The sequence below is a fragment of the Salvelinus namaycush genome, chromosome 12 (genome assembly GCF_016432855.1).
Source record: "Salvelinus namaycush isolate Seneca chromosome 12, SaNama_1.0, whole genome shotgun sequence".
Classification (NCBI taxonomy): domain Eukaryota; kingdom Metazoa; phylum Chordata; class Actinopteri; order Salmoniformes; family Salmonidae; genus Salvelinus; species Salvelinus namaycush.
The window spans coordinates 41,435,901-41,453,505 of NC_052318.1; the positions used below are offsets into that span (position 1 = coordinate 41,435,901).

Here is a 17,605-nt window from a genome sequence, read left to right on the forward strand (position 1 = left end):
CTTCCCACCTTGGTTTGTTTTCAGACAATTGTTTTGCGCTCTCGTCTCTTCATGGTGTAATCCCTTCTGCTGTTTCTGTCCTTCTCTCTCCTGTTCAATTTGTCTTCTATCCTGCCCTCCCTTATCCCCCTCTCCGAACAGTGCTTGTTGGCTCTTGATGAGTCTCTCCTACGCGTTGCCTCCCCCTAACCTTGCCCCCACCACAACCCTGACCCCCAACCACAGCACTACACCACCTCTGAGTGTCTCTAATGTCCAGCCTAATGTGATTGTGTGTCATATTTACAGTATTTCTGTATGACCGCTGACCCCGTACTGCTGCGTGTTCCAGGGAATGGATCAATGGTTCCTAACCGCCTTCCTCTCCCCGCTTCGCCACCATGTTTCCTCTGAGATCCAATCTAATTAACGGGTCATATTTGATACTGATCTAGTCTCCCAGGCACGCATCCCAGACTCATTAGTCTTCCTGTGTGTGTGTGTGTGTGTGTGTGTGTGTGTGTGTGTGTGTGTGTGTGTGTGTGAACATTTGTGAATGTGCATTTGTTCTGTCTACTTGTTGTCTCCAACTGGGGAATGTCAGGTTGTGTATGTTTTTGCTGCATCTAGAGAGCTGCTGTCTGTGTTTTTTCCCCTGCCTAAACCTTGAATTATTAATAATGTCACTTTCAACTGCCATGTAGGTTACAAGTCTCGTAAGGGGTGTCCATGGAGTGAATAGGTCTTTGTGTCTCTGTGTGTCTCTGAGCAGGACGGGGCATGAGAGTCCTTTTCCTGATGTCTTAATTGCCTAACTGCAGCTGTGGTACAGTGCTGCTATGTCACTGGGATTTGTTGGATCCGTTAAAGTGCGTCGGGACTCAATTTTGCAGGGAGGTAAAATGCTTACTGATGGGAGAGCAGGGTTTCCGTTAGGAAAATGTGGCCCCGGACATTTGACTAGCAGCATTTTCATTTACCAGACATTTGAGAAATGCACCTGACCCATGTGCACTGGGTGCAAAACCGGATTTGGGTGTCCACCCACGGTGCTCAGAATGACAGAAATCACATTTGGATTATGGCGTCCTTCTTACCGAATTCTGATGCGCATTCGAAAATGTTAGAACATTCCACATTACATTTTTCTCAGCCCACAAGACGAGTAATAAACAGCAAAATCACTAGCCTGTCAATATACTATCCCCCATAGTAGAATATAATCTATTCTGTTGGTCAGCTTGTCGTTCTGTGCGAGAAATAAATAGCCTATTCCAAACAGCCTCCGGGACAGTTGTTGGACAGTAGATCCCAAATTCATACATCCAGTAGGCCTAGGATATATAAAAATGTGGCTGATGCAACAGATCAGAATGTCTAGCTTTAAAATATTGATAAACTTATTTCTTCACGTTTTATAAGCACGGCAATGGAAGTCTTTATAAAAGAATTGACTCCACATTTGGTTGTATTTTGGCTAGCCTACTTTAGAGCAAGGTAAACATGTTACATAATATGTAGTAAAATGCGCAGGTTTCAAACAATTAAGTAACGTAAACTCACTCACTTTTGTACATCGCCTTGGTCCGTACAATTGACCTTATTTTAGCTCCCCAAAAACGTAATACTTCCAGATCAACTGTAATGTCAATACCATTGTAAAGCACACTTTCTCCCCTTTCCAACAAAATAAATGACATGACCTAAACGCTGCCCGTTTCTGCATGATTCAAGAAGGCAATGAGCCCCGTCGGGTCTTTTTAAAAATGGCGGGTGGGGAAGCAAAACTAATGCGTGATAGTGAGGAGGAGAGATGTTGTGTGGGAAAATTGCTTTTTTTCACTCGATCTGTCCAACTTATCGCCTCTAGAATGTAAATAAAACACTATAAAGAGTTTATATAATGTGTCATTACATACCTATTTGAAGGTTTGTGTCGAATTTGAATCGGGTTTTTAGGACGGTGCTAAAGTGATCTTCAGAAGTAAACAGTTTTTTTGAGAGTCGTGATCGCTTGCAGTGACGATGCAAAATATGACTCGGTATCCCCCCTTACCCCCGTCACTGTCCATTTCTTGTTTTTAAACGATGAGAGTGCTACACCGGGTGGAGAGAGATTGTAAGACAGAAATAGTAGCTATATGCATGCTGTACGTTACGGCATGACAAGTCACGATGTAACGGAGGGTCCGTTTTTTTCCAACTATTCTCCAATACTATAGAGCCATTACCATGTCGATCAACCCTTGAATAGAAACCTAGTTCACACCCCCGATTTTTGAAGTCAACACAGTCGCTACAGTCCCATTTAGTTTTCTTTGCAGCCTCGTTTGAATGTCGCGGTTGCACACATTTGTACGGAATGGGGTGAGTTTACGTTAGGCCTATATGTTTTCAAAATGCATACTACCGCCAACTCATTGCAAAGTGGTGTGATGCGCGGAAGCCTGCCTACCGTTATACGCAATTTGAATGGGAAGTGCGCTTCAATTACCAGTTGAGAAATGCGAGTAGAAGCTCTTTTCTTCTTTTTTTAAATGTTTTTTTAAAACGTGATTTCATTTAGAATTGTTGCGTGATGATTTGGCTTCTAAAAAGCATGTTTCACTCCAGCAGCAACAGGAGCAGTAGCAGCAGCTTTTGCTCTGGCTGACAGATTTTCAGCTTAAACCAGGCTCTGTATCTATATGCTGTGCGAGTGTGATAGTCGTTATGAGTCTTTAGGCCTAACGAAAATGCACACCCAAGTTAATTCAACTAAATGGTGCAAATAAACCGATATGATCAAATGTATTTTCATCATTTGAATGGGCTAAAAAACATTATTTTTGCGATTTGATTAAATCATTTATCTGCTTTAATTATTATTTTTGTCAAAAGCCAGCCCAAAGGACACCCTGTGGGAGAGATTTGAGTAGTGTCCACATTATATCAGCTGTTCAACTAGCCACACTGGACATACACATTCTCAGGCAGAGCTTTAATATATTTACATAAATAATTTGACTTGTTTTAAAAAATATATATATAATTTAAAAGCAGAAATATCTAGCAGCAAAAAGCTTGTTCCCCCTAGCTTGACCGTAAAGACAGTCTGGTCATATTGGGCTTCGTAGTGCAGCTGATCTTATTCCACTCCTGTGTGTGACGTTGGCCAGGTCGACAGGAGGTGTTCAGTAGACATGCTGAACAAGTCTATCTGGCATACCGTGTTCCTCCGGAGGACCCTGCCTCTGTTGTAGATGTGCTCTACACAGCTGGGTAAGCTTGGGCAAACCTTCGGTTCAACTTGTCAAACTGACAACGCGTTTGATGTCGTCTCTAAGTGAGGGAGGCAGGGAAGGAGGGGAGATGCTAAACACAGGTGTTGTGAAACCTTTTTGTTGGACTGACAGTTTTTTTTTTTTTGTCCGGTTGGATGGGTCCTAGAGGGTGTGGTGTTAGAGGCTGCAGCGTGGTACGGGTACATGCTTGTCAAGGAGGTTTTAGGCTGTGAATTAGTGTAGGTGTTGTGACCTACTTTTGAACGGAGGGTTGCTGTGTCTAACGATGGAGGGGGGGCGGGCTGAGTGGAGTTGGATTGGCAGCCGGCCATCTTAAATTGCCCTGTTGCCTTGACGACAGAGGTTGAAGCGTCGCACACGCATCCTGACAGAAACGAGCACGTTTAGACCCCCTCAAGCCTCCCTCCCATGATGCAGCATGTGCTCCAAGACCAGAGCGCATTTAACCTCGGATCAGTTTATTCTCCCAGACAGAGCGCGAGAGAGAGATGCAGGACATACACACTGAGTCTGGCCCGAAAGGTTTTAGTCACTGTGCTGTGCTGTGCTGTGGCAGCGTGATTGGACATCATCCAGTGTTACCTTGGCGCCATGAGGTGATCTCCTCTTTCTGCCACAAATACTGAATGTTGTTTTTTTCTGACATTGTCCATTACTGTGTTTGCTGTGGGCTTCATCCCTCCGGGTAGATTTACGTTAATAAACAGTGGTAATGACGTTTATCAGAAAATTCTCTATTCTTCAATTAGCCTACTGTTTGGAAAACAATCAAACACAATCATAGTTGTAACTTGCTCATTTGGTTACTTTTCTATATATTAAAACCACTGGCACTATCCCGAAGTGCAAAATTGTACTATAAAACATTATACGGCTAAGATTGCGATATCCTATTCATATCTAATTGAGAGATTTGGAGAATTGAAATGTGAGCGCTCCAAGATACACAGCAGCGCCAAGGGTGGGAGCAGCACACCGCGGAACACATCATCTCTCCCAGTTCCCCTCACAACACGAGGGCTGGGGCTCTAATGCTTGCAACGCAGGTGGACATGTTTAATTGTGTTGGGAGGCTGTTTGGCTGCGATTGTTCTGATTTGTGTAAGGGTCCTCCCTGCAGTGCCTCTCACACAGTGAGAATGAGGTTAACAGTGCTTTAATCCCTACGCTGGGAGGCACACGAAGGCAGAGTGATGGGCGCTTGGAGGATGAGGGGGTGACTCTTATGGAGCTAAACACGATTTTCAGTTGCATTTTCAGTATGCCATTTTCAACCAATAAAGATATCAGCACAGCACGGTAATACCAAGCTTGAATAATTCAGTGGTTCAGTGCCAACATTATGTGTCACCCATTTAAGGGCAATATCTGCTGTTTGGAAGGCTAGCTTTTTATCCTTGGTCTGTTCTGATATTACACAGAGCCTAGCCCAAGACTTTAGGAATGTCCTCTCTCTTTTGTGTGTCTTTTCAATCAAACGGTTTCATTTGGAACGTTAACTTTACTGACATCCTGTGAGCTTCTTTTTGATTAAAAACAATCAAAAGTCTTTAGAATTTTAATTGGCCCATGAAATGCAGCTTGTTTAAAGGATATCAGCTAATTAAACATATCGCACAGCTACAACTGAGACTACCACTGACTAATTGAGTGAATTGACAAACATGAAACTTAGAAAAAGGTTGAGTGTTATCAAAGGATATGAATTGCCACATTTGTAAATGTGCATGTACTTCGTACATACTGCGTATCAACAGGATTGTTCTTTTCCTGACGCCTTTCTTATCTGTTGCATTGCTGCCTGCATACCCCGTAATTCTCCTGTCCCCATTCTTCAGGTGTTCCGGACTGGAGAGGGCATGGGCATCCGTCTGGACAGTGCCTCCGCGTTCCAGGGGGCCGTCATCTCCCCCCACTACGACTCCCTCCTGGTCAAAGTCATCGCCAGCGGGAATGACCTGCCTGCCGCCGCTGCCAAGATGAACCGGGCGCTGGCAGAGTTCCGTGTCCGCGGGGTCAAGGTAGGGTCATTACCAACAGCGCGTCGTGTGGCCACATTAGCCTTTTTTTATTCTCCAACTGCTCGACTCAAGTAGTAAAGCAGTATGATATATGAGGTGGATGGCTTCAAATCTAAGTATATCCGGTCATCAAGAATTTAGAACTTGTCAGAGAACCCAAAAGTGCATGGAAGTGCATCTTTTGAAAGTACCCTGTTTTACACTCACCTGAAACTGTCTGTATGTGTCATTACTGTGTTATGGTCAGGGAGGCTTTTGGCATGAGATCCTTAGTAAGGGAAAAGCTACATAGTGAAAAGTGCTGAAAGTGGCAACTCTGGAGAGGAGAGTCGTGGAAAGCAGGAGCTCCATGAAAAGGATGTCAGAAGGCTAAGTGAGCAGGGAGAATGAACTGTGTTGAGGCCATTACGGGCCGTTAAGGCTAGTCAGGTCATCTATGCCTTGATGATGAATCTGGTTCTGATCAAAGGCATTTTAATCACTACGCTACTGTACTGCAAGGTCAAGTGAGCTCTGTTCTTTCTCTATTCGTAGTTCCATCTAATCCAATCCACGGGCCACAGATCAAGTCAATGATGAAACATTTTCTCCACAAAACCTAGATTTGTTTTCTTGCAAGAAGCGCATCTTTTAAATGGCACCATTTTAAGTGGCCAATTATTTAGTAGCAAGGGGAAGTAGAAGCTAATTATACAGGGGATGGGATGGCTCATGTGTAAGCATGTGACAGAGGATGAAAGGCTAGCATATTAGAAACATTCAGACAGGAGGAGTCTACTTTCAACTATGTATCGAAGAGGGCTTTGGTTTGGAATTGTAAAGTAGAGAATCAGAGATACAGATCAGTGGGATTTCTTTGTTTATTCGATACTAGTGTCAATAACAACATGTTCACATGAAAGCACAGTATGAAAGGCAGTAATGGCTGTCTGGATGTATTTTTGTCGGCTATGTGAGAGGAGATTCTTGTACTGCCAGCCTTAGTTTTCCATGGCTCTAAATGAAACCTTTGATTGGGGAAAGTGTGTGTGATTTGAGCGAGGGTTAGAGGCAGCAGCTGCACCATGGCACAACTGAGCTTTTGAAGGGCATGCAGCGGGGCAACTCTCCAACATTGATCAGTGGTGGAACTCTGGTCTTCTGACCGTGTCCGACCCCCTTCACACACTTGCATTTCCTCCCCCAGCCTCTTCAGACCTCCGCCTCCTGCAGCGTAATCCCTTCTCTTGATCGTCCTTGTTCTGTTTCAGCTTGTCTAGTTTCCCCGTCCCGAAGTTGTGTCCCTACTCCCCTCCTCTTTTTGACCTATGCTGATGCAGTGTGACAGACTTCTGCCCTGGAGTTGTGATATTTCATTGCTTTTTTATTTCCCCTATCTTCAACCCCTCTCGGCCTCTCCCTAACCCTCGCTTTCCCCAAGTTTATGCTCTCCTCTGCCCCGGAGGTGTGTTGTTGGCATGAGGATTTGCAAAGGCAGCACTCCAAAATATCAAAAGACATTAAAGCTGCTCCAGATCACCCCCTCTCTGCTCCACAAGGGCACTAACAAGCCAACTGTCACGTGTTCATGGCGGATTTTCACTTCAGGACGGGTGAACAAGTTCAAACCCATGTCTGTTGCCCAACTCCCTCCCTCCATTTCTTTGCGTGTGATTAATTTCCCTCGCTGCGTAAGCTAAACTCTTTCTCCCCATTTCCCCCCCTATCATGCATCCCTCCTTTCCCATCTCTCATGCTGTTCCTCCCAGTGGTGGAAGGCCACTCAAATCCCATCAGGCCGCAGCAGTGCCTCTTTTTTATTAAGCAGCTTCAAATAGCTCATTTATTTAGCACTGACACCACCAGAGATTTAATTACCTGTTCAAATAAGAGCCAAGTAATTTCCTCACCAGCACCATTAGGTGTTAGGAAGCAGAGGACTTGCTGCCAACATCTGCGCAACATATTGGCTGGAAAAACTGTCAAACTGTGATACTACCCTAGCCCTAGGCAGCGCAGGTGTCATGTTTTACCAAATCCCTCATGATTTGATGGTGCGAGAAAAGAAAGAAAAAAATCCCTAAACATGTTGAAATCCTGTCAAAAAGTAAATCCCACAATGTCTTTTCTGGGCGTAGGAACAGACTGTGACTCTCCGAAGTTGTGCTTCAGCAAGATCTCAGGTATTCCAGTGCTCATGTCCATTGTTCTGTTGTGCTAATAGCTTTGCGGTGTACTGTAGGGATGCCGATGCACCTTGGGAAGACTAACCAACAGTACCAACCCAATGTCCATTACATGTAGCTCTGTCTCACTTTGCAGCTGGACTATAAATTGGCTTTAAATGGAGTTTTCTGACCCCTCTCTCATCTGCAGATAGAAATCGTGCCTTTCGTGCTCTGGAAAATGACTCTCTTGGGTCCTACTCGAGGATTCCTGTGCCCACCATCAGTTTTATCTATTGTGTCCCCCTTTCTCCTACCTCCTCCTCGCCCTCCCTCTCTCGCCCTCCCCTCGGTTATGGATGTACAGTGTGTACACACACACACACACACACACACACACACACACAAGGATGAGAGCGAAGACGAGGTTCTTGAACAATTGAGATGGGAGCACAGGTTATTGCCAGCTTGTGTAACTACTATGTTCCTTTACAAGTAGAACCTGAAGATGTGGCTCGTGGTCCATACTAAACACTGTGTAGAGCAGGAAGAGTGGTTTTACAAGGGACTTTGAAGCCCTAATCTGCGCTAAATGGTTCCCAGAGGTGTGACTGGTGTTAGAGGGAGATATAGCGAACTGAAGCATGGAGTAGCGAGATGGGGAGAGGAGTTGTGTGAAATTGAGATGAGTGGGAGGCTGCTTAAAGAGAAGCGGAAGATGTTGTGTGCAGGCAGGCTAGAGACAAATTATCCCGTTTTTTATTTCTTACCTCGCTCAGATGAACATATGTGATTTTATTATGTATTTTTAAAGTTTTTTTTTTTTGCCAATGGGATTTGAAATCGTTGCCGCACTCTGCCTCAAAGCGGGATTGTGAATTAGGGGTGTTCAATAAGGATTTCACAGCTGTGACACTTATTGTCATCATACCCCTCTCTGCTTACCTCCCCTCCACACTAACACCCCACACTGCTCCTCCCCAAACAGTCTCTCTATGCAGTGTAGTGATGAGACATTTGTAGGACCAGGGTAGTAGATAAACACGGATTTTAATGATGTATGCAGCAGTCTGTTACTGACCACTTAAACATGCATGTACATGAGTCATTTGCATGAATAATACTTAAGCCCTCCAATGTTCATTCTCTCTCCCCCTCGCTCTCTCTCTCTCTCTCCCTCCCTCTGTACCTGTCTCGCACATTTGTCTCTCGCACACAAATAGAATTGTACTGAATTGTACGGCTACATGAATTTCCCAATTTGCATCTGGTGCTGATTTCCACAGCATTTGCTTTTAGGAGGGTTGTGATTCCCTCAAGGAACCAACCACAAAATGTCCAGAATACTGTTCGAGTTCTGTCTATATATTGTGACGAAGCTTGTCCAAATGGCCATTTCACTTTAAAAATTAAAAATAAAAATAAAATGGAGACTGATTGTGGTGGATGAAGCTGCCTCTTTTTCAAGATTTTGACATTCATATTGGGGGTTTTATGTGGAATGAGTGTCAGTCTCTCATCCACTTTCTCACGCAAACAGACATCCACCCACACACTCGTCTCCTCTGATCATAGGGTGTGGCTGAGGTAGAGGTGCTTCAGCGTGACGGGGAGTATATATTTTAAATTCAAATGGGAGAGTTAGAATGCTGGTCTGTCCTGTTGAATTACCATGTTTTTCTGCTCAAGTCTCCAGTTGTGAATAGAAAACACCTTGGCTCTACATCTGAGATGGAAAAAGTCAACGCTGTCACTTAAAATCGTTTTCTGTCTGGCTGTCTCACAGGCAAAGCCTCGGGAAGACGTTTGGGGGGCAGATTAGAATTTTTTTGCCCGTCGATGAACAAAATTGCAGCTACCCTTAACATCGTCCTGCGGCTAAGCACGTAGTCCTCGGCAGCTCAGTCATAATGCTCAAAGCGTGAAAGAAAAAAGGTGTTTAGTTTGTCAAGGTAGGGCTGCGTTGGTGTCCAGACATGGACACACTGAAGCCTGTTTGTGCTGCTATCAGGACAGTTGTAATGACAAAAAGAACAAGGCGTGCAAGGACTGACCATCAATTATATCAAAGTAATATTTTTAACCATGTTGAAGCTATACAGTGTTTATTTACATTTGCGTTGTTTACAAACTTTGGAATTAAACAAGCTTGACTGAATCGAAAAAAAACTTTCTTTGGATGAAAAAAATAAAGGTTCCCCCCACTACAGAGGGCTATATCGGTCAACTAATACAGGATTAGTTAAGTCCCCGGTGCACTACTTCTGTGAGGGAGGGAAATGTATATATATTTTCTTTATTACGATTTTTTTTGGGGGGGGGGATGTATTTCAGCACCCGTACTTCCCGCAGCTATGCTCACAGGTAGGGTTTTATATGCAGGGGCAGAAAACGGCCAGCCTGGGTGAATGACTTGGATCGTACGACACTAAAGGAAATAATGACTACTTAAAATAACTGCTTTACTTTCTTATCCAGCATATTGGAGATGTCTGAGCTGTTTCTGAGATGTTGAACTTCTCCTGAACTTAACTGCACAATCGTATCTACAGCTTAGAACACTGTAGCTTTACCCAAGCTGGTCCTGTTAACTGGGAAGAAGTGTTATAGTAGTTTCTAAAATAACCACCAAGATCTGCCAAGCTGGGCCCGTTGTCCACAAAGCGTCTCAGATTACAAGTGCTGATCTAGGATCAGGTACCCAGCTGTCCATATAATTGTATTTATTATGAGCTAGAAGGCCAAACTGATCCTAGATCAACACTCCTACTCTGAGAGGCTTTGTGTATATGGGCCCAGATATTAACTGGACTTGTCAGCAGAACATGATATATCTGGGCTCTACGATGTGAACAATGGTTGGTTGTAGAACCGCAGGTCAGTAGTTGCAGCACCGCTGGGCAGAGTTCACATTGTGTTTGTGTGAATTCTCCAATCAGCATTTTTTTAATTGGCTGAAACAGGTCAGCAGTTTGCCTCTGGCAAGAAAAGAGGAAACGGATGCACGCACTTCTCTCACACTATCTCCTTGTCGTCTCACTTATGTGTGAATGTGTGTATCGGCCACTCAATCTCACAGCTCATGCTAATTGAGCTCGACGGGGCTTTTGCGGCTATGAATGTATACTACAGAAAAGTACATGACAGATGGCATCAATAGACGTAGCATAAACCAACTCCCTGTCTACTGCGTTATCTCCGAGCTCCTCCCTGACGCCAGGCATCTCTTCTGCTCCCCCCAGCCAGTGTCTCTACCCCTTATTCTCCCCATCTCTCTCGCTCCCTCTCTCAGCTAAACAAACACCTCTGTGTTTGCAGATAGGCTGCTTCCTGCTCTTTGCAAACAAACACATGATAATTGACTGGCATCTGATTATCACAGTTGTCTCGTGTACCAGTTTGAGGCCTGATTTACTCAGCGGTTTGGCATTCAAAGTCGAGACGCTGCTGTTGAGTGGTGGTTGATTTATTTACTGTAGTAATTCATTAATTGTTTAATTAATCTTGTTGAAACAAGTCTCAGGTTGTAATCCCCATGCGTTTGGGTAGTCGGTATCTCACAGCTTTAGACCAGCAGACATCATTATACCTTTTTTTTTTCTCACAATAGTTGTCACTCCCATCTGTCCACACCATACGTGGCATTCGCTCCTTCACCATGTGCTATGTTCCTTGTGCAATGCACTGTGTGCTTTGATAGTTTCTCGTCCTTTTTAAGCCAAATGGCTTTTACATCCACCTGTCCACTGTCAATTTATCCATTTCAGTCTTTGTTTTGTTCCTTTTTGTCCCTCTGTCATCTTCACCCTATAAAACACTCTCTTCCAGGTCTCCGATGTTGTCAGCCTCACTGGACTTAGAGTTGGAGGTGTTGTGGGTGTGCAGGTAGCCATGTGTGAGGGCAGGTGGGGGGTGGTCGCTGCCTGTGCTGCTCGCTGAACTGGCTGTTGAGGCACACTGGACCAGCATGCCCTGCACCGACTGGCTCCTCCTGGTCCATATCACACTCAGTTGCTTCGCATATCCGTAGCAGGTTGTCGTGGTGATCTCGCCCACGTCAAAGGAGCAGCTGCGTGTCGGCCCTAGTGGCGGGCGATCTCCCCTCGAGTCCTTCATGCGCTCCAACTCCTCCCCCTGGGCCTCAGAGTCTAGGCTGCATATGGAGCCCACCATTTTGTCCAAGTCTCTCTCCTTCTCCTCAGAGTGGCGCAGCTTGAGCTTGCCTGAGTGTTTCGGGGCCTTGTGAGCTCGGGGATGGGGTAACGTCTGGGAGGTGTTGGCAGGGGAGTAGTACAGTGTCACTCTCTCACTCTCAAGGGTGAAAGGGGGGAATCCTTTCCCCCTCACGACCACCTCCAGGCCTGGCTTCTCACCCTTTCCCTCCCCACTGAGCTGATCGGAGTCAAGCTTTGGCTTGGGCTTGTTCTTGGCTTGGGGTTTGGTTTTCAATGGCAGCGACTTAGCCTGTTGGCCAAGAATGTTGTTGGGCAGAGCCACCATCATCACGCTCCCGTTTCCGTTGGTCTGAGCGTAAACATCCACTCCTTCCTTGGAGGGCAGGAAGTCATCATGGTGATGGGCAGGGTAGTGGCCCTCGTCTTGACAGTCTCCACAGACACGGTGCCTTACCATCATCGCCACGGTGAACACCAGCAGTGTTACCACGATGACCCCCCCCACCATGACCGTCAGCGTGCCGCCCAGGAAGTGGGCCTGCAGGGATCGGCACTCTGGGAAGTCCTCTTTGGTGCTGAACTGGGTGCAGCCTAGGACCTTGGTGGTGGCCAGGGTGGATACCCCATCGTCAAAGATGGCCAGGACACACAGGCTGTAGTCTGCTCCAGACACCAGGTTCTTCAGCAGGAAAGAGTTGCTTGTAGGCGGCAGAATTCTAACAGACAGGGAAGGGTGGGGGTGTACAAGAGAAAAGGACATTGAGCCATTTGCTGAGCAGAGAAACAGGATATCTGAAAGCGGCTAGGAGAGGGAGATAAATCGAATGAAATGCAATAATCTACAATACAACGCCTAAGCGCTAATGATGATAATGTGCAGCCAGCTCGAGGGAGGAGGCGTCTGATCTGCTCCTTTGTTGTGTAAATGGCCTTAATCAATAATACTCTGCTGTAGAGGGAGAAGGGTAATGGAGACTATGAAGGATATTCAGGGTAACAGGAGGCCGACTTTACCGGAGTCTATTTCCCAAACTTTCCCCCCTCAGAAACGTGTCATGCCAAGCAATGAGCTAGTCAAGACCAAGGTGATGACACATACTCACACCCCAATTACCACCGCCCCCTCCCCAAACAATCTACGCCAGGAAGCGGAAGATACGGCAAACACTCCGCCGTCTTAAATCTTTTACCCCGTCTCCCTACTTTTAATCTCACCTGGCTGGCAGTTAACCTTCCTTGAGCCCTTGCTCTCCCTCCATTCCTCCACACTATCCTCAAATTATCTCTAGCTTTGGGTTACAAATCACCTTAAAACGTTTACTTGTTTACATTCAGACATTGTAATGGAAATTGGAAAGATGGGCTTTACTCGAAACATTAACTCCAAATGTGCAAGCTATTATCTCCATGGGGTTTATATTCTGTGAATAACTTTGAATTGTAAGCTCTATTGAAAACCTCTCACAGGGATATGCTGTTCAAACAAATTAGGGATGCAGTCCCGGGGATGGTAGAACTTAATGTTTGCTGTCATCCCTCTTTTATTTAGCAATAAAGACTACATATGCCTTGGCATATACTAGGCACCGAAATGGTGTATTTGACTACTTTTACTTTGATCTCGGGAAGGCTTAACAAGCAGTTCACCTGTCCTTTTTGAGACGTCAGGGAATTATGAGCCGTGAAACGATTATAGCGGCAATTCCCATTGTCCTCTTTGAGAACATGTCTGATATCCATCAGGGGAGAAGGATGAAGAGTTAAATCATCCTGGCTACTTGCTGAAGGGTATGAGACTGGCCTAACCATCACTTCAGTCTCTCTGCGCAGTACCTCGTCATAATGCTCCAATGTACCTGCTCTTATTTTCATTTTCTTTCTCTCACCTCCATTGTCTGTGGTCATACATAGATTCTCATGCAAGGAGTGTGTTAGATTGACCAAAACGACTTGTTTCCTGATGACTTATTCTATGAACACGACAGGCTGGAGATGCAGTTCCCAAGAAAAAGCGGCAAACGGAGAGTGGGTAAACGAGAGCGAGAGCTGGAGATGATGGATTGGGAGGCTTTTTTCCTGTTTTTCATTTTCCTTCTGACAGCATTCCGAGTGTGTGTGCGCGTCTGTGTGTGTGTGTGCATGTCAGTGTGTTTGTCGACACACTGTCCTGACAAGTCCTTGAGCATCTTTCAGTATTTTATATAAAACACTGCATCTCTATTTAGCTACCTCTCCCTCCCTACTTCCACAAACTGAAGTGAGTGGGTTCAGTGTTCCCTAGACCCAAACCCCCTATCTCCCTATTTATCTCCATTTCAGTCAGCGGAATGGGATGTGACACTGTCCTCAGATCTGCAGCTTGCGCTCTTATAAGGAGTTCATCCTCCTTTCCCCCCGAGTCTTCAGGCTCTCTCCTTCCACCGCCCCATCTCCCTTCCGTTCCCTCTATAAATACCTTGCCCTCTTTCATACTTCTTTTACAGTCCACTATGGCTGCTCTCCTTTGTTTCATGTGTCAGGGATGGTGTGTCATGTTCATCACCCCTGGTCCCTGTGACTCAAGAACACTGAGAACTCTGGTAAATGTAGAACCTCAGGGGAGTTTTTGAACATGACAGTGTTACAATAGAGGAGGACATAGGGGTGTTTTCTTTTTTTATTTTGCATCTAGCCTCATTGATGATCTATTCATGCTTGGCCAATTGGGAACTGGCTCTCAGGTTGTGCACAATTTGCTTTGTTACTGAGAGGAGCTTACCTGTACACCAGGGCGTCGTCTGCAGTGCAGTTGTACTGGATCTGGTACATCCACACCAGGTACGGCCCAGTGGCACGGCCCAGGACCCAGCGCACCTGGGCAGAGGTGGCAGTCACCCCCAGGACCCCCACCAAACGCTCACTGGTGCTGGCTTCTCCATCCCCCCTCTCTCCGCTCTCCCCCTCTCCTGTGGCGTTCTTTACAGAACCAGCACCACCCTTCCCGTTCCTTCCAGACCCTCCTGTTCTCCCACTGGAAATGTCTGAGGAGCCTGGGTCTCCACGAGGGTTGGTGAGGGGGACAGTGTTGTTGCCGCGGTGAGGGAGGGGGATGATCTTGAGGTCTATCAGGGCTGTAGCCTCCCCGGCAGCGTTGATAGCGATGCAGGTGTAAGCCCCGTCGTCACGCGCCCGCGTCACCAGCACGTCCAGGGTGCCATTGTAGTAGGAGTACACACGGCTGGAGTTGGCCACGATGCGGTCGTCAGGGGAGATCCAGTGAATGATGGGCTCGGGGTCACCGATGGCACGGCACCTCAGCGTTGCCCTCTGGCCCTCCAGCACCCACAGCTTGTTGGAGTGGCGTGTGATGAGCGGAGGCTCACAGGTGAACTCCTCCTCTGGGATGGACCAAAAGTAGCGCCCGGCCAGGTGGACAGGGGTGGCACACGTCTCCATGTCGTCGCCGCGGATCAGCCGCCTCAGCCACAGCAGCTCACAGTTACAGTGCAGGGGGTTCCCCCCGAAGCTCAGGCTGATGACAGCGCTGTAGGGCGTGGGGCTGACCACGCCCGTCTGGGATCGGGAGAACAGGGGGTCGGGGGGCAGCGTCTGCAGCCGGTTGGACGTCATATCCAGGCGGGCCAGCTTGTAGAGTTCGCCGAAGGAGCCCTCAGCGATCTGGTCTATGAGGTTGTGGTCCAGGTTGAGGGTGTGCAGGCTGGCCATGTTCTGGATGGCCTCCCAGGGGACCTTCCTCAGGTTGTTGTAGGACAGGTCCAGATCCTCCAGCGTCTGCAGGAAGTCATCGAAGGCCTCGGCGGAGACTGCGGTCAGCTGGTTGTTGTTGATGATGAGGTGCTGTAGGTTGGTCAGGCCGGACAGGTCTCTTGGCCCCACTATGGTCAGCCGGTTGGTGTCCAGGTGGAGTGAGCGCAGGCTCTCCAGGTCAGCGAAGGACAGGGGCCGCAGGGTGTGGATGGTGTTCCTGGACAGAGTCAGTTCCACCAGGCCTGACATGTTGGCAAAGTCCACCCTGCCCACCTCCAGGATGAAGTTATCTGCCAGACGGAGCTCCACGGTGCGCCGGTCAATGTCAGGAGGGACGAACAGCAGGCCCTTGTTGACGCAGAGCGTGCTCAGAGACTCTGAGAGGTTTCGGCACACACAGTGGAAGGGACAGATGGAGACCATGCCCCAGGTCTCTCCAGCAGACACGCCTGGGCCAAGTAGCGCAGGGAAGACACAGGAACCAGTCACCACGGCCAGCCAGACTACCGTCTGTGGGGTCAGAGGGCAGGCAGGGGGTCTCAGGGAAGGTCTGGTCACCTTTGGCTTGAGTTTAGGAGGGGGTACGGTTCTGTCTGGGTGGACCCCTTTTAGAGAGGTGCGTTGCTTTGAAGGCTTCCAATCGGATTTTGAGTGGTGTGGCGCCAGGTATGGGTGTAGTATTTGTTGGTTGGATTTAGGCATTGTGCTGGTTATTCATCTGTGGAAGTAGAAATGGGACATTGTTAGATCCCTCTTGTTCATTGTTTTTTTTGTTGATCCAGTGGTGTTTAGATCTAACAGTGCATTAGAGGTATTGGATTGTGCTATTCAGAGTTTTAGATATTGACAATCCACAAACATGTCAGTCAACACTGCTTTTATAATCTGTGTTGGTATGGTTCAGCTGCTATGTTTGTGTAGGCCAATGTGTGTCTTTTGCAATTGTAATTTCAATGAGATATAAGGCTAGATTGAATATGAACCTTCCAAGCCTGGGATGTTTTCCCAGACAAGACGCTGTTCAGTGGTTCTGGGATGTGGCCATGTCTACTGAATCACACTGTTACTGGGGCCAAGTGTCCTTTTGTTTGTTCTCACCCTCCACTGCCTACTGTGTTGTCACGAGGGATTGCCCCGTTAACCTGATGCCTTAATGTGTGTGACGTGTAAGTGTGTCGTTGTGTGACGTGTCGTGTGTGTGTCTTAAGTGTGAACATTAACACGCATCTACCATCTAATGAGATGGAATAATAGGGTTGAAAACCTGACCAGAAAAGGCAGGCCTGAATAGGGGTTTGTAGTGCGACTGACTCTCCAGGTCATTATGTGCAAATGGACTTTGAATGGAAGCCTAGTCGCTTGAATTGTCTGAGTTACATCACAAGGCTGATGATTGTGATTAATGTGACAGTGTTGTGCTTTTCCACGGCGGCTGCATATCGCCAGGTTGAGAATTATTCAATTTGTGCTCGTTTGAGCCTTATGCAAGGCAAGCGTCTTCTGCTGTCACGCTCACAGTTAGTGTATGTGTTTGAGGAAGAGTAAGAGGGTGAGATGAAGGACCCACAAGGGAAATAATGGATGCAACCTGTAAATACCTATATGTGGTAGACTGTTTGTCTCTACACGTGCCATGCATGGTGTAATGATCTACATAGACGCCTTACCGACAAATGTTGTTGTGTGTGTAAGGTGGGGTTGAGGTGTGTGTGCTGTAATATTTTATGCTATGATATAAAGCCATTGACTGGATTACCAGAAATCTGTATATGGGGTTTCCATTTGGACTTGTATGTCTGAGGGAGGAGGAGGATGCATGGTAACAGGGTTAATTGACCATCGAATTAGCCTAGTAAGCATGACGTTATATCCCTTACCTTTTTGTCTGAGGGTTTGAATGGATTGTGCACCCCCCCCTTAGTTCATAGTCAGTGACTGAGGCGTGCACGGGATTGGTTTGTCCCCTACAGTAGGTGACTTGTAGAGGTGAGTGTGAATACCCTGTTCTCCCAAGCAGAATCCCTAGGGCCTCATTTACATAGCATTGTTTTAAAGAAAAACAACCTGCTGGCTATAACTGACCGTCTTTCCAATTTGCTTTAAACCCTTGTTATACTGTTGATTTTGCTACGTTTTCCTCTCCTGACTCCAGAATTGATGACTAAATGGACCTATTACACCTTTTCCGTGTTGTTGCGTCACCGCCCCTCTGTCCACCTATCCATATTCACTTTGACATGAGCTCAGCTCCCAAA

At 46.7% G+C, this 17,605-nt stretch overlaps 2 protein-coding genes across 2 annotated transcripts in view; one reads left to right on the forward strand and one right to left on the reverse strand.

Moving 5' to 3' along the window:
* The window catches only part of LOC120057232 (pyruvate carboxylase, mitochondrial-like), a 95,841-nt gene that overhangs the window by 47,110 nt on the left and 31,126 nt on the right, over nt 1-17,605 (forward strand). The window contains exon 10 of the mRNA XM_039005767.1: nt 5,102-5,284. Within this exon, the coding sequence (XP_038861695.1) occupies nt 5,102-5,284 (183 nt within the window). The remainder of the gene's footprint in view (nt 1-5,101; nt 5,285-17,605) is intronic.
* On the reverse strand, nt 11,236-16,052 carry LOC120056719 (leucine-rich repeat and fibronectin type-III domain-containing protein 4-like). Its single transcript, XM_039004923.1, has 2 exons — nt 14,362-16,052; nt 11,236-12,319 (listed from the first exon to the last, which is right to left on the reverse strand). Exons 1-2 carry the CDS (start codon nt 16,050-16,052, stop codon nt 11,236-11,238), a joined length of 2,775 nt encoding a protein of 924 aa, XP_038860851.1.

Bases quoted from the DNA above. Each gene is read 5' to 3' on its own strand.
- LOC120056719 (XM_039004923.1), bottom strand. From the start codon at position 16,052: ATGCCTAAATCCAACCAACAAATACTACACCCATACCTGGCGCCACAC. The intron at 12,320-14,361 runs GTAAGCTCCTCT...CCTGTCTGTTAG, and splicing joins GACGACGCCCTGGTGTACAG to AATTCTGCCGCCTACAAGCA.